General features: G+C 36.2%; 1 protein-coding gene across 14 annotated transcripts in view; it reads right to left on the reverse strand.

The window, feature by feature from the left end:
• Nucleotides 1-14,658, reverse strand: part of KIDINS220 (kinase D interacting substrate 220) — a 100,413-nt gene that overhangs the window by 40,390 nt on the left and 45,365 nt on the right. For all 14 annotated transcript variants that reach the window (XM_082672390.1, XM_082672389.1, XM_082672388.1 and 11 more), the window contains exon 22: nt 10,856-11,018. In XM_082672390.1, coding sequence (XP_082528516.1) covers nt 10,856-11,018 — 163 coding nt within the window. The remainder of the gene's footprint in view (nt 1-10,855; nt 11,019-14,658) is intronic.

The raw sequence follows: 14,658 nt of genomic DNA on the forward strand, positions 1-14,658 counted from the left end.
GAACCTGTCTCAAAGTGTGCCCATAGGAAGCAACTCCAAATCGGGCCATTCATAAAACCATTACGAATGTAAGAAACCTTCCAAACGCAGCTGAACTCACCGTTACAGGGAAATGCCTAGGAAAACACTGCTTTGATTTTACTATCACCTGACAAAAGGCAGAACCTACTAGGTATCAGCTGAAATATGTAGTCACCATTCAACCTTTGTGTTCTGAAAACGTTCTATGTGCCTTGCCCAGGGATCTACTGGTATTAATGACAAAGGAAAATGTTTACCCATGTTTAGAACCAAAGAAGGACACGTCTGTATGGACAGTTATTTTTTTCAAGATAAAATGTGACTTCTCATTTACCACCTTCCCCAAATCCATGCCTTCCTCAATGCAAATGTCATCATCATATTTCTTTATTCTTTCAGAAATACCCACTACTGCCTACTCTATGCCAAGAATGTCTAGAAACAAGGAATTCAGAAAGGTTTAAGGAAGTTACATTTCGTGGAGTTAAGAGTCTAGTTCAGGAAACAAATATTAAAGAAACAGCAATGCAAATATTTATAAAAGGTAACTATGGGAAGTATCATGAAGTAACATACCAGTGTATAATGAACACATCTAATAAAATCTTGGAGACTGGGATATGCCTGGATACAAAAGGCTTCCCGAGGTAGTGACATTTAAGGTGAGACCAGAATAAGGTGGGAGAGGGGAGGATGGGCCAGAGATAAATACAGGTGGAAAGGTAAAAGGCAAGAGGGAGAAGGCATGAGGAGGGGCCGGAAATCCATGCTAAGATCGTTTGGAGTTCCAGATAAACCTGATTCCTGTATTTAGAATTCTGACCAACTATTTCTCATTATCCTTAGAACCCAATTTGATACTGAAATGACCACCACTTCCATCTTACACTACTCATACATCAAATTCAATACTACTCTACAAGCAAGGTGCTCTGTACACCTATCAGTTTTCAATGCAGCGGGAAGCACCTTTCACTCTCAAGCTGGGGTTTAGATGTGAGGGGTAGCGGGGCAGGACAGGACATGCAGTTGGCAATTCCAAAGGAAAGAGGCAGGTGAAAACACTGACCCAAAAATTACGCTTATAAATCCATCGTTTTATCAGAAAATAAAGAATAAATGATCTTAAGAAACATGAAACTATTACAGCAGAAGAAACAGGCAGGGAAGTCATATAAATTCTTGCAGATGTTTAGAGTAACCAATGAGTTTTCTATCAGGACACTGCAACAAGACCATAGATGATGTTACTCATTTCTCATCTCTCTCATATTCGTGGAGTGCCACCATGGACCATTCTCTACTGCTCATTTCATCTTTACTGTGCGACTGCCACATACTTTCTCCACAACTTTCCATTTACCCTAATTTTTCTACCCAGTTTCACTGTTATCTTCTTCCCAGCACAGGATTCTGAAAATACACTCCCTTAGGTCAACAGGGTTCCCTAAGTCGGTTCCAAGTTACACTGATATGACCAAATAACAGGCACCTTAGAGCATTCCGGGTACGTGTACAATTTTTTCAAGGCCCTGCAGTGGATCTCCATTTTACTCAGAGTAAAAGCCAAAGTCCTTACAATGTTCCTCCTAAAAGTTGTCGGTGACCCGCACCCCCTGACCTCCCCGACCTCATCTCCCCTGCTTCCCCCTACAGAATTCCCTCCAGCCACACCAGATCCCTTGTTGTTGCTGTTCCCCAAACAACCCAGGCACTCTCCAGCCTTAGGCCCTTTGTCCAAACTGTTCCCTCTGCCTAGAAACGCTTTCCCTAGATACCTACTTGGCTAATTCTCTCTCTCCTCCTTCAAGTCTCTGGTCAATATTTCTCTCCTCAAGGAGGCCTCCCCTGAGCCTCTTGAGCAGTCTGGACCCTGCACCACTCTTCCTCCCCCTAACTCTGCTTTTTATTTTTTCCATAGCACTTGTCACCTCTTAACATGCTGTAGAGGTGTGTGTTACAGAGACTGTTTATCACTCATACCTCCCTGATAGAGTAATAAGCTCCTCAGCTTAGGGATCTGTGTCTGTATTGGTCATGGACATATCCAGGCTCCTACAATGGTGCCTGGTTCATAATGGGTGCTCAATAACTATTTCCTGAATAAATGAATGAATTCTAAGCTTTCTCCCATTAATTTCTCTCATATGTTTGGATGTTGCTACGAGTCTCGTAGCAACAATAAAGAAGTAGCAAAATATATAAATAGATAAACTCAAAAAACAGTCAAACATGTCTAGTTTTCATGCTTCTTTTTTTTCTCTGAACAACAAACAGGCATGATTTGCAGGTATATCGAAGTAAACTAAAAAATTCTGCCCTTCACCTTTATTTATCTTTAGGAACCTGAATTTTCCACTCAATTTCCACAAAGACAATGAATAAAAATAAACAATGCATAATAAGAAATGCATGTTTAACTGTCAACATTACATTTGTTTACGGCATCTTTGTTCATGGTTTGAAGACTCAATCTTCACATTAAACCTAGCAAATATACTGTTATTTATTTTATCCAGTTAAAATATGATTTCTATTTTAGATTATATTTTATTTTTTTCAGCACAAACCTGCTTAGTTTCCTTTCCTATATGGAGAATTATTTCATGATTTTGCAAAAAAATTCAATCAGGTTTTTTTTTTTTAAAGATAAAGATATTGATAAAGTATTGAATCCCTGAATAAAGTATTTACATTATATATACATTAAGGGCAAGAGTGTTTTGGGGCAAAAAATGGAAATAATAACTATACACAAGACAGTAATTTAATAATGGTGGAATGATGACAACACCAACACCTACAGAGAAGACACATCATGTCAAGAAGATAGAATTTCATTAAGATTCTCAACTATATATAAAAAACACTAAAAGAGCATACAAAAAACAGTACTGGGAATAAATATTTATAGCATCTCAAAACCTAAATTAAGAAAAAATCATCAGTACAAAGAATGTACTTTGTGCTACAAAGGAGATAAGACTTCTTTGCAAATCTAAACTACTGTCCAATTTTTTTATGCTATTCAAATTTATAACTTAAGTCCACATGCAAAAGAAACAAGCCTGTGCATAATCTGGGCCACACAACGGGGTAGGGAGGGGTACCAGTAATCACCCAGAACTTCAAGGAAAGAGGAAGGCGGTGAGTGAGAGCTAAACAGAGGCATGAGATAACTAGAAGTGATAAAACTAAGCTTATGAAAACTTCGGGTGAGTATCAGGAAGGAATATCAGATGATACGATGTTTTATTATGAAAAACATCCTAAGTACAGAAATACTGCTACTTGAATAATTTAAAGATACTGAATTTAGGATAAATGCTACAAACTAGATGTCTGCAGTGTCTAGTCAGCAAGTAGTAGATATTTCTGCAAAAAGAAAATGGCTATGATTCTGAGGTTTCCTCAAAACTTATTAAATTGTTTTTAAAAAATCAAAATAAAGGACCAAAACAAAGTATTGTTTGGTAAGGCATTATCCTTATCACAAAACTAATTCTGACCACATCATCCTAAGTAAAAGGCTGGTTGAGCAGTGTCAAAACAGAAATTTGAAATATTATCTTCATGAAAACTATTTAAATTGATTTTTTAAAAACCTCTATCATTGCTTAAAATGTGAACTGAAAAATATCAGAAATAAAGTTTTATACTAAAATATCTCAATGGTGTCTAAAACTCTGTAATAAAAGTAGACAGAAAATCTTTATCTACAGTTTTTATTTTACTCCCTTTCTTCTTACTAAATGTATGTTAACAAAAAAAGCCCTCAAATGATCTAGACAAAAGCTTTTAGCTCAACACATAATTGCCAGAAAATTACAATAATTGTACCAATTAAAATAATCTTGAATGAACAGTATGTCATCTTAATGTTCCAATGGTTTACAGAGGGATCTACTTAATTAGCTGAAATTGCTTTCCAGTGTTAGTATCAAATGTCATTTGTTAAAAGTTGAACAATTTAGAAAATAATTTAACAAAGCAATTTTACCAAACACCAAGAACCAACATTTTCTTTTTCAGCTGAATATATCAAGCAGATGTGTCATCAAATTGCTATAAAAATAAATGAGGCTTTTTATGGATTAAAAAAATTCTACTACTAGTGTTAAAAATACTATTTTCTGATTGTTTTCACCAAATCAGATTTCTTTAATAAAATAAATGAATATCAATTATATACTGCTGCTTTTTGTCTGTTGTAAATAACACTTTTTATTATTCAAATGACAAGCAATAGCATCAGAGAACTCAACTATGGTTAACTAGAAACAGTCATCTAAGTTATTCTAACATATTCCAATATATGATTTTTCAATGTTGATCAAACTGGCTTCCTATAGTTTTTCATTAAGAAATCATCTTAAATTACTTTGTCAATTCCTTAATGAATTCTCAGATTCTTATTACATTGTCTTTTTTCTCTTCCTTAGACTACCGACAAAGCAGTCTTTATAAGTATTTGCAGGTATATAGGAAACAATTATTTCTTTAAAAAAAAAAAGGCATCTCAAAATCACCCTGAATCCAACCCATTCATGGATGGCAGGCCCACCAAGAGCTGAAGTCCAAAATAAGAAATTAACTTAATGGTAAAACAAAGTTCCCATTACCTCATTATACCTCCAATATATAACAATCTATATTTATTTGAACAAAATAAAATATTCCCCCTACAAAAATTTACTCCAAGCTATTTTTATTATATGATTAAAAATACCCCCCCCAAAAGCATTTCTTTGACAAATGTTCTACTGATATATTAATGAACAGGGTGAAAAATTACTATTATCTTTAAACTACAGGTGATACATTCTCTTTTGTCTGTAAGATATATTTTAATTAATTAAAAATATAAATTTTTGAAAGTTTCCTTGAATATTAGGAAGTCATATAAGCTTGAGGCTCAAATGCTAGAAATTAGGGTGAAAGTTTTAAAAGGTCAAGTAATTGCCTATTAGCAAATAACAGTAGTTTTAGCCTGAAAAGTTTTCTATCATCCAGAAGGCAATGTTTTAGCCTGACATTGATAAAAACCTGTTAATTGGCCGTTAGAGCCATCACATTTTTACTTTCCTCCAGTCGTTTCAAATATGTATGTTTTACCTTCAATCAGAATATAAGTTTCTCAACACTTGAGTATTTAGGGACAAAAGATATGTTGTATGTAATACACCCTCTAATGGTCTAGGAAAAAAAAAAGGGTGTGTGTGGGGGGGCGGGTAATGGTGTTTTGGGGAGATTCACGCTGAAGTATTTAGGTGTGAAAAACACTTTTGGATGGTTTGGCAAAAGGAAAGTGTATGTATGTGTGTGTAGATATGTGTGTAAGTTGCTCGAGGGCCTAAGATGCTTTGTATAGTTGTCTCTCTATGTACCCCACCTGCTCAGCCAGCCCCTGGAACACATGAAAGCACAACAATCTAAGCCCTGACCCACAGTAAAAACTCACACTAAATACACATTAAATGAAGAAAATTAACTAGAATGGATAAACAAAAATCAAGGGAAGCCATTAGGTCTCACACCTACTCATCTTGGTTTCTTTAAGAAAAGAGACAAGATTTCAGGAAGGCAGGTTTTATTCAAATGATAATATCTAAAATGAGACTGAGGGCTTCCCTGGTGGAGCAGTGGTTGAGAGTCCGCCTGCCGATGCAGGGGACACGGGTTTGTGCCCCGGTCTGGGAAGATCCCACAGAGCGGCTGGGCCCGTGAGCCATGGCCGCTGAGCCTGCGCGTCCGGAGCCTGTGCTCCGCAACGGGAGAGGCCACAACAGTGAGAGGCCCGCGTATCGCAAAAAAAATAAAATAAAATAAAATGAGACTGAAATACTCTTCATCCTTTTTATATCTTTTGTCTCCCAGCGACTATCCCAGCAAAAAAGTAACTAGAAAACTACAAAACCATGACTTTATAATTTAAATTACTGCCAATGATAAGTTAAAAGCTCATTTTCATAAAAACATGCTCAATATTTTCTATATAGTTTGACAACATGCAGGAGAAATAAGATAAATTTTCTGCAAAGAAATTAGACACTGTGCATTTAAAAAAATTTTTTAAAATATATGTGATTTTTCACTTGAATAGCTCATTAACCCAAGAGTTGCAGATTCTGATCATACTTGACCTCACTGATGGACTGTCCATCTTACTTCCTACAGGAACAGAACTGGCTAACTTGACTTCTTGGCATTTGTGGATTGCAGGTCTTAAAATACTAATGAACACTGCACCGTCTGCATCCACTTGCTCCATGCCTTTTAGAGGTACCAGCTGATTCTAACATTAGAATCAATCAATCAATCAAGTGTGGTTTGTGATTCATCCTGCCACCATGAAACAAAATGGTAGGTTTTTTTTTAAAGCTTTCAATAGAGCTACGTATATATACATAATGATCTTCAATTACACGTGGCATGTGTGTAAAGGTTACTAAAACCACATAAGTGTACTAAGGAATACAGTTCTTGGAATCATTTAATGTAAACTATGTCCTTAAGTAAAAATCTTAACAAAGCAACAAATATTTACTGAACTATCACTATGGAGAACAAAAGTAATGGGAAGAGGAAAATTTCTTAATAAGAACCAGGTACTTCATGTTTGTATCCCTCCTCTCTTTTTATTTGTTCAAATCATAGCATTTATCGTCCTATATTTTAACTATTTACTGTGCTTTTCCACTGCGTTAAAATGTCTTTTTAAGTCACAGAGAAGGTGAAAGAACAGGACAACCAACTCCCAAACACACCTCACCTAGATTCACAAACTGTCAACATCATGTCGCAATACACTTGCTATCTCCCTCCTCCCCATATATAGGTACATGTATACACATCCACATAATATATACACAGGTATACTTACAGACATGTGCGTATCTACACACACATACATACACTTTCCTTTTGCCAAACCATCTGAAAGTGTATTTCACACTTCAATACTTCAGCATGAACCTCCCCCAAACACCCTTACCATGCCTAAGGAAATTAACATTAATTCAAAAATTCTTCCTTACCAATTGCCCGCAAAATGCCCTTCAGTGACCTGCTTTTCTTCTGATACAGATCCCTATCACAGCTCACACACTGCATTTTGGCTGTGGGACCCATCTCTTCAGTCTCCCCCCAGTCACCAATATGGAATTCAAGCCAGTTGTCTTGTAGAATGTTCCACATTCCAGATTCATCTGGCTGCTTCCTCAGAATTAGAATCATAGTACAACACGGCTGGCAACGGTACCAGAAAGGTGATGTGGTACCTTCTACCACATTTTATCTAGTGGCCTATGATGCTATGCACCCCATTAATGATGCCAGGCTTGACTGTTTGATTAAAAATGCGATGACAGCCAGATATCGCCACTGCAAGCACGTGTCTTCGCTGTAATTATATGTAACCTGGGGGTGATATTTTGAGACCATGTACGCCTCCTGTGTTCCCCAACAACTTTCCTCCAGTGGTTTCTGCAACCACCGATGATCCTTGCTTGAATCAATTATCACACTGGGGATTTAAAAAAATGATAATTTTTCTACTTCATTCATTCCTTCTACACTTATCTGCTGGCAGTCTCTTAAAACAAAGAATTATTCCTTTTTCCTCTCTTCTAAGTATTACTGTGGACTCACTGGATTTCTTTTGTTGATATGTTATAATCCATTACCATCATTTTTCTTTGTGATTCTCAAATGGGCCCAAGTTTGAAAGGTGCTCCTTCAAGCTAAGTCCTGTGCCCTTCTGTGCAGACCTCACTGTCTTTGAACATTCTCCTTCCTTGATTTCTGGCACAACAATGCAGGCTCCCCCTGAGCTTTCCCTGCCTTAGACCTGGAATCAGCCATTTCTCCAAGGAGTCCCAATCAGAAACCAAGATCTAGGCACCAGATGCACTCACAATTTGGGGGTATTTTTGCTCCCTTTTGGTGGGCAAAACTAGAGGAAACCTCATTTTAAATTATGAGTTAATATTTAATATCTCCAAATCCAGTCTACTACCATAGTGCTCCTCCTAATTTCTTCGATTCAATATTTGTATATCCCTTCTCCCACAGGGAGAACACTGGCTTCCAAAAATATCTATTAATTCATTTTTTACTCTGTCCTATGATACATTCAAAAGGATTTCAGGAGTATAATACCAATACTATTATCAGCAACAAACCTACTAAGCTCAAGATTTCTTTGCAGTTAATTTTGTCTTCAGTATATTATACTAAGAATAAAGAATCAGAGAACTGAGTTCAAAGGTGTTTGAATTAATTTTTTTCTGTGTGGTTATATTTTCAATTTCATGTACCATTAGGATCATCTCTTTCTGTTTGTATTCAATATTAGGGTTTGCTTTTCCCATCCTTTTTGTTTCTCGATTATGATACGAAAGGCAAACTACATTAAAAATATACATTCAGAGACATCTCATTCCCCATCTAAGTAAGCATCCTCTTTAGGTAAACATTTTTATTAGTTTCTGGCTTACCCTTCCCATGGGTTTGTTTTATATTTTCATGAAAAATAATATATACTTACATATGTATATACAGACGTACTTATTCCCCCTTCTTCCTTATACAAACAGAAACATGTTATATACTCTTTTGCATTTTTCACTTACTAATATATCCTGAAATTTTCACCATATCAAATCATAGCTTTTTCTCATTTTCTACAGCTACGAGGCACTCTATTATGGAAGCTGTGCCATAATTTATCCAAGCAATGTTCCCATAAATGTGCATTTAAATTATGCTGCTACAGATAAGGTCACAATAAACAACCCTGTACAACCAGTTTTATAACTGTGGAGGTGTGTGTTTAAATTTCTACACATGAGATTATAGGATCAAAAAGTAAACATATATTTGCCTGGTCGCCTTTGTACCTCCAGCATCAGGACCAGGGCCCCCAAGTAGCAGACGCTTAGATTTTTTTTTGAGTGAACTCAATTATGAATTTTTTTGAGAGCTTTAAAAACTTTTTGTTTATTTTCACATCTCTCCTGCTTCTATTTCCTGAGGACACAGACCTTCTTTCACCAATTACTCACTCTCTTCACAGAACATGCAGAGGGCCCAGTGCTGGGAACCCTAAGCACACTGTCCTTAACATGTGAGAAATTGAGCAATGTTCCCGGACTCCTGAGACACAATAAACTTCTAAGCATTATATTCAATTAAAGGAAGGTGAAGAGACTGACTTGAGTCCTATGTGTATCAAACCAAAAACTGTGCTCATCTAGCAAACATTCATTATTATACAGCACCTATGCTATGATGCAAACGTTTATTCATGAAATAATATTTTACTGCACAACCAAGGGAAAAAACAGTCATGTATCTTATAATAAAAAGATGATTTCTAAAACATCAAAGAGCAGATGCAATCAGTGACACTGCTCCACAGACCCATGGTAGCTGTGTTTCGCTGCCATCTACAAGAGCACCTACTTGACACAGCTCACAGAATTCAATCTGTTTAATTTAGCACAAATTAAACAGCAAAACCTACAAGAGCTCAAGTCTGTAGACTTGATACTACAACCAGCCTCTATATTCTAGAATCAGTTATTCACCTAGACAATATTAGATAAAATATGTACATGAAAACTGGGGATTGGAAAATAATGAAAACCACATGCTGACAATACTCTAAGAAAAATTACTTGGTATCTTAAAAGTTCTGATGTATAAACTCTACACTGAATGGTTCGTTAGATTTAATATTTCATTTACATGTTCAAAAGAGTAGTCTCAATTATACCAAGTTTTATACAATTGTATAGTTCCCTTGTATTATACTTTTTCTAAGAGGTATTTTTATTTAGAGTTGTAACTGAAAACTTTGAAGGTATTAAGTATTCTGGTAAACAAAAGGGATTATAATTTTATTTGTTTATTTGACAAGAAAGTCAAACTCTTAAAACTTGCCATGTTTGACATTTCACTGAGCATTAACTGTATGGCTTTCCAGAAAAAATTAATCAATTTCTTTACCAGAAGTAGATTTAAAAAGTACTTCAGGGGCTTCCCTGGTGGCGCAGTGGTTGAGAGTCCACCTGCCGATGCAGGGGACACGGGTTTGTGCCCCGGTCTGGGAAGATCCCACATGCCGCGGAGCGGCTGGGCCCATGAGCCATGGCCGCTGAGCCTGCGCGTCCGGAGCCTGTGCTCCGCAACGGGAAAGGCCACACAACAGTGAGGGGCCCACGTACCATGAAAAAAAAAAAAAGTACTTCAAATGACTGACTATAAAAGAAAAATAGTTCTTTTTATTGTTTTATAGAACAACTTATTGTTCTATAAAAGAACAATAAATTGTTCATATATTTTATAAATCCTTTATTGTTTAATGCAAAGAATGTTTTCCAGCCAGTATTCACAGTTCCCCAAATCCTCCAGATATAAAGCTGTGAATATACCTGCACTAATGATTTGGAAAATGTAACCTCCTTAATATTTCTATAAAGACACTTAGAATAAAAAATAAAATAGAAATAAATAATAATGTTTTAAGGTTTTCATTTTGTATATATAAATAACATCGAGCTAACAGGACTATGAAACATTTTTCATCATATAGGTTACACTGAGATAGGAAGAATATAGACAAATAAGTCTGTAAATTTTCCATAATGGGATATATACCTGTGCTAATACAACTCCAAATTATAATGGAATTAATGAGAATGATTAGTTGAACCCGGAACTCTACATTTTATACATTTTGTATTCATTTTGCTTTATATGCATTAACTTTCTTCTGAAAAGTCAACTCAGTCTAAGGTAAACTTAAATATAAAGAGGTCAGATAAAGTACCTTTCATAGATGGTTTTCAATGTCATTTGATCTGGAATACCTTCAGTCTCTTCCAAATATAATATGAGCCATGAAGTTCGGTATGGCCACTGCTCAGTAAGGTTGATCCAGCTAGCAAGCCTGTCCCAGTTGAAACTTATCTGATTGGCTCTCAGTAATCGCCCTTTAAGGAATACAAAAAATGTTTTAAATTAATAGGCATGTAACGTTAAGCCAAATATTCTGTATATTCAAAAATAATTCAACTTTAAATCTTTTAAAATTTGCCATTTAATTTACACTACAAACTGAAACCTAGTACTTATATGGATATGGCTTAAACACAACTCTGTTTAATTTTAAAGTAATTTTTTTGTGATTTGCCGTTGGTGCTACACACTGCTTTGATGACATTTATGCAGGCAAAAATCTTTCAGGATGGCATGTCAGACGGTCTTGACCCTACCCACAATCATACAGCAGAACATCAATGCACCCATGATAAGCCCCATCCTCCTATGGACCTTGAACAAATCCAAATATGCTGGATTGTACATTTACCCGTTTTATTACGGGTAAATGTACAATCCCATACACTTTCATTTTTATGTACTAAGGGTGGCTTATGTAAGTAATCTATCAAGTGAATAATAATATGTTTCTAAAATTTGTTTACATATATTTAAAAACTCCTATCACCAGGGCTTTCTTAGGACTCTAATTCAGTGTTCTACCATTGGGCATGCCTACATTAGGACACTTGGCAATCCCTGAACTTTCAGAACAGATGATTTGTTTCATTGCTTCATCAATTTTTCCTTGATCTTGTTGGGATTCTGAACTGCTGATATCATTGCTTTTTAGTTTTAAACATTGTCAGTTTTATTTCATCATTATCTAGACTAAGATATCTATTTGTTTTGGTTCAAATATGAATCATCCCTTTCCTTACTACTAATAGATATAGATTTGTAATTCCCCCATCCAATTCTTCCCATATCCTCAACCCTCATTCCCTCAGCAGATCTGCTTTTATGGGCAAACCACATTATCATCACCGGATTCCTTTTCCCCTAGAAAATGGGATCTGGTCTGCTAAAAACGTGACAAGGTCTTTACTTTCAATCCAAGCGAGCTACGGTCACATGCATTTGAGAGCTACAAAAACTCACTGACGTATCACAATATACGGATATATGATACTAACGCTGGGGATAAAATGCTTAACAAAAGAGATATGATCCCAGCCTTCATGAAGCTTACACTCCAGTGGGCCAGACAAATAAATCAAACAAAAATCATGAAATGACTTAATCACAAATTGTGACGAGAGGAGATCCACTCTCAGTAGAGTATAAACAGGTTAACACAGAACTAAAAGTTTAAAACCCTAGACAACTAGAAGCAAGGCATTAAAATGTGCTTGCAACATTGACAACATACTTCTTGAACTTTAAAAGATGAAAAAACTGGTGAAAAAAACTTTTAGAACTGAATTGGAAACATGGGTTAAAACAATATGTGAACTAATTTTCATCCCATGATTAGGCTTGATCCCCCACACATTTGTGGGAAGGCAATGAAGGCTTCAAATCTAACTACAGTTGCTCTATTGAGTTTTTAAACCTCACTCATTCAGTATGTTAGTTACTGATGACAGACACAGAAGGCTTACTCCCCACCCTAAAAGAACTCAAGAGTGTACTGGAAAAGATGGATAGATAAGAAAACAATTACTTACAATCCTAACAGATAAGACTCTTCTGGAGATACACACATATTGCTGTGAGAAAATAAAAAATGCACTCCAAATCCAGAAGCAGCAGTTACAGGAAGGTTTCCTTAAGAAAGTAACCCCTAGAACTAAGCTATGCAAGGTGAGTATGAGTCAATCTGATGAGGAAGGGCTGAGGCAAGAGGAGAAAGTTAGGGCAGTCAAACAAAGGCAACAGCAAATGCAGTCATGAATTCATGAAACTAGCAGATACAGAGAACAGACAAACTATTTTAAAAGTGTGAGTGAATAAAAATAACGTTAAGTATTTGAAGTGTTCTAGCATACAACAGTTAAGAAATAAAGCAGTAGCGGGGGCTTCCCTGGTGGCGCAGTGGTTAAGAATCCGCCTGCCAATGCAGTGGACATGGGTTTGAGCCCTGGTCCGCGAAGATCCCACATGCCGCGGAGCGGCTGGGCCCGTGAGCCATAGCCGCTGAGCCTGTGAGCCCAGAGCTGCTCTGCAACGGAAAAGGCCACAACAGTGAGAGGCCCACGTACCGCAAAAAAATAAATAAATAAAATAGATGTATAGAAAATCTGAATTTCAACATTTTAAAATATAAGCGAATTAAGACATCCTAAGTTCATGGATTGGAAGACTTAATATTGTTAAAACGTCAATATTAGCCAAAGCAATCTACAGATTCAATGTAACCCTGTCAAAATCCCAATGACATTTTCTGTAGAAACAGAAAAACCCATCTTAAAATTTACATGGAGTCTCAAGGGACCCTGAATAACTAAAACATCCCTGAAAAAGAAGAACAAAACTGGAGGAATCACACTTCCTGATTTCAAAACTTACTACAAAGTTACAGTAATCAAAACAGTGTGATATTGGCAAAATGCAGACATAATAGACCAAAAGAACAGAATAGTGAACCCAGAAATAAATCCTCACATATATGGTCAGATGATTTTTGAGAAGGGTGCCAAGACCATTCAATGGGGAAAGGACAGTCTTTTCAATAAATGATGCTTGGAAAACTGGATACCCATATGCAAAATAATGAAGTTGAACTTACCTAACACCATATACAAAAATTAACTCAAAATGGATCAAGGACCTAAATTTAAGACTTAAAGCATTAGAAAACACAGGATAAAAACTTCATGATATTGGATTTGGCAATGATTTCTTGACATGACACCAAAAGCACAGGTAACAGAAGAAAAAAATAGACAAACTGAACTTAATAAAAAATTTTAAATTCTGTATATCAAAAGACACTATCTGTAGAATAAAAAGGCAACCCACGGAATGGGAGAAAATATTTGAAAATCATATATCTGAAAAGGGATTAATATCCAGAATATACAGGGAACTCCTAAAACTCAACAACAACAGCAAAAAAAGTCCGACTCAAAAATTGGCAAAGGACTTGAACAGACATTTCTCCAAAGAAGATACATTAATGGCCAATAAGCACATAAAAAGATGCTCAACATCACTAATCATTAGGGAAATGCAAGTCAAAACTACAATGGGATACCACCTCACACCCACTGGGATAGCTATTATCAAAACACCAGAAAACAACAAGGTTGGTGAGGATGTAGAAAAATTGCTTGTTTACTGTTGGTGGGAAAAACTTCTTTTTTTACTATGGAAAAAAGTATGGAGGTTCCACCAAAAGTTTAAAATAGAAACACCATGTGACCCAGCAATTCCACTTCTGGGTATATACCAAAAAAGAACTGAAAGCACTGTCTCCAAAATATATATGAACACCCGTGTTATAGCAGCATTATTCACAACAGCTAAAAATATGGAAGCAACCCACATGTCCATTGACAGATGAATGGATAAGCAAAACTTGGTATACACATACAGTAGAATATTAGCCTTAAAAAGGAAGAAAATTCTGAAATATGCTACAACATGGGTGAACCTTGATAAAATTGTGCTAAATGAAATAAGCTAGTCACAGAAAGACAAATATTGTATGATTCCAACTATATGAGGTATTCAGAGTAGCCAAAATGGTAGAGACAAAGTATAGTGGTGGCTGCCAGGGGCCGGGGGGAGAGGAGCAGGAGGATGAGA

The sequence above is a fragment of the Grampus griseus genome (genome assembly GCF_964374135.1).
Source record: "Grampus griseus genome assembly, chromosome: 15".
In the NCBI taxonomy this organism is placed as follows: domain Eukaryota; kingdom Metazoa; phylum Chordata; class Mammalia; order Artiodactyla; family Delphinidae; genus Grampus; species Grampus griseus.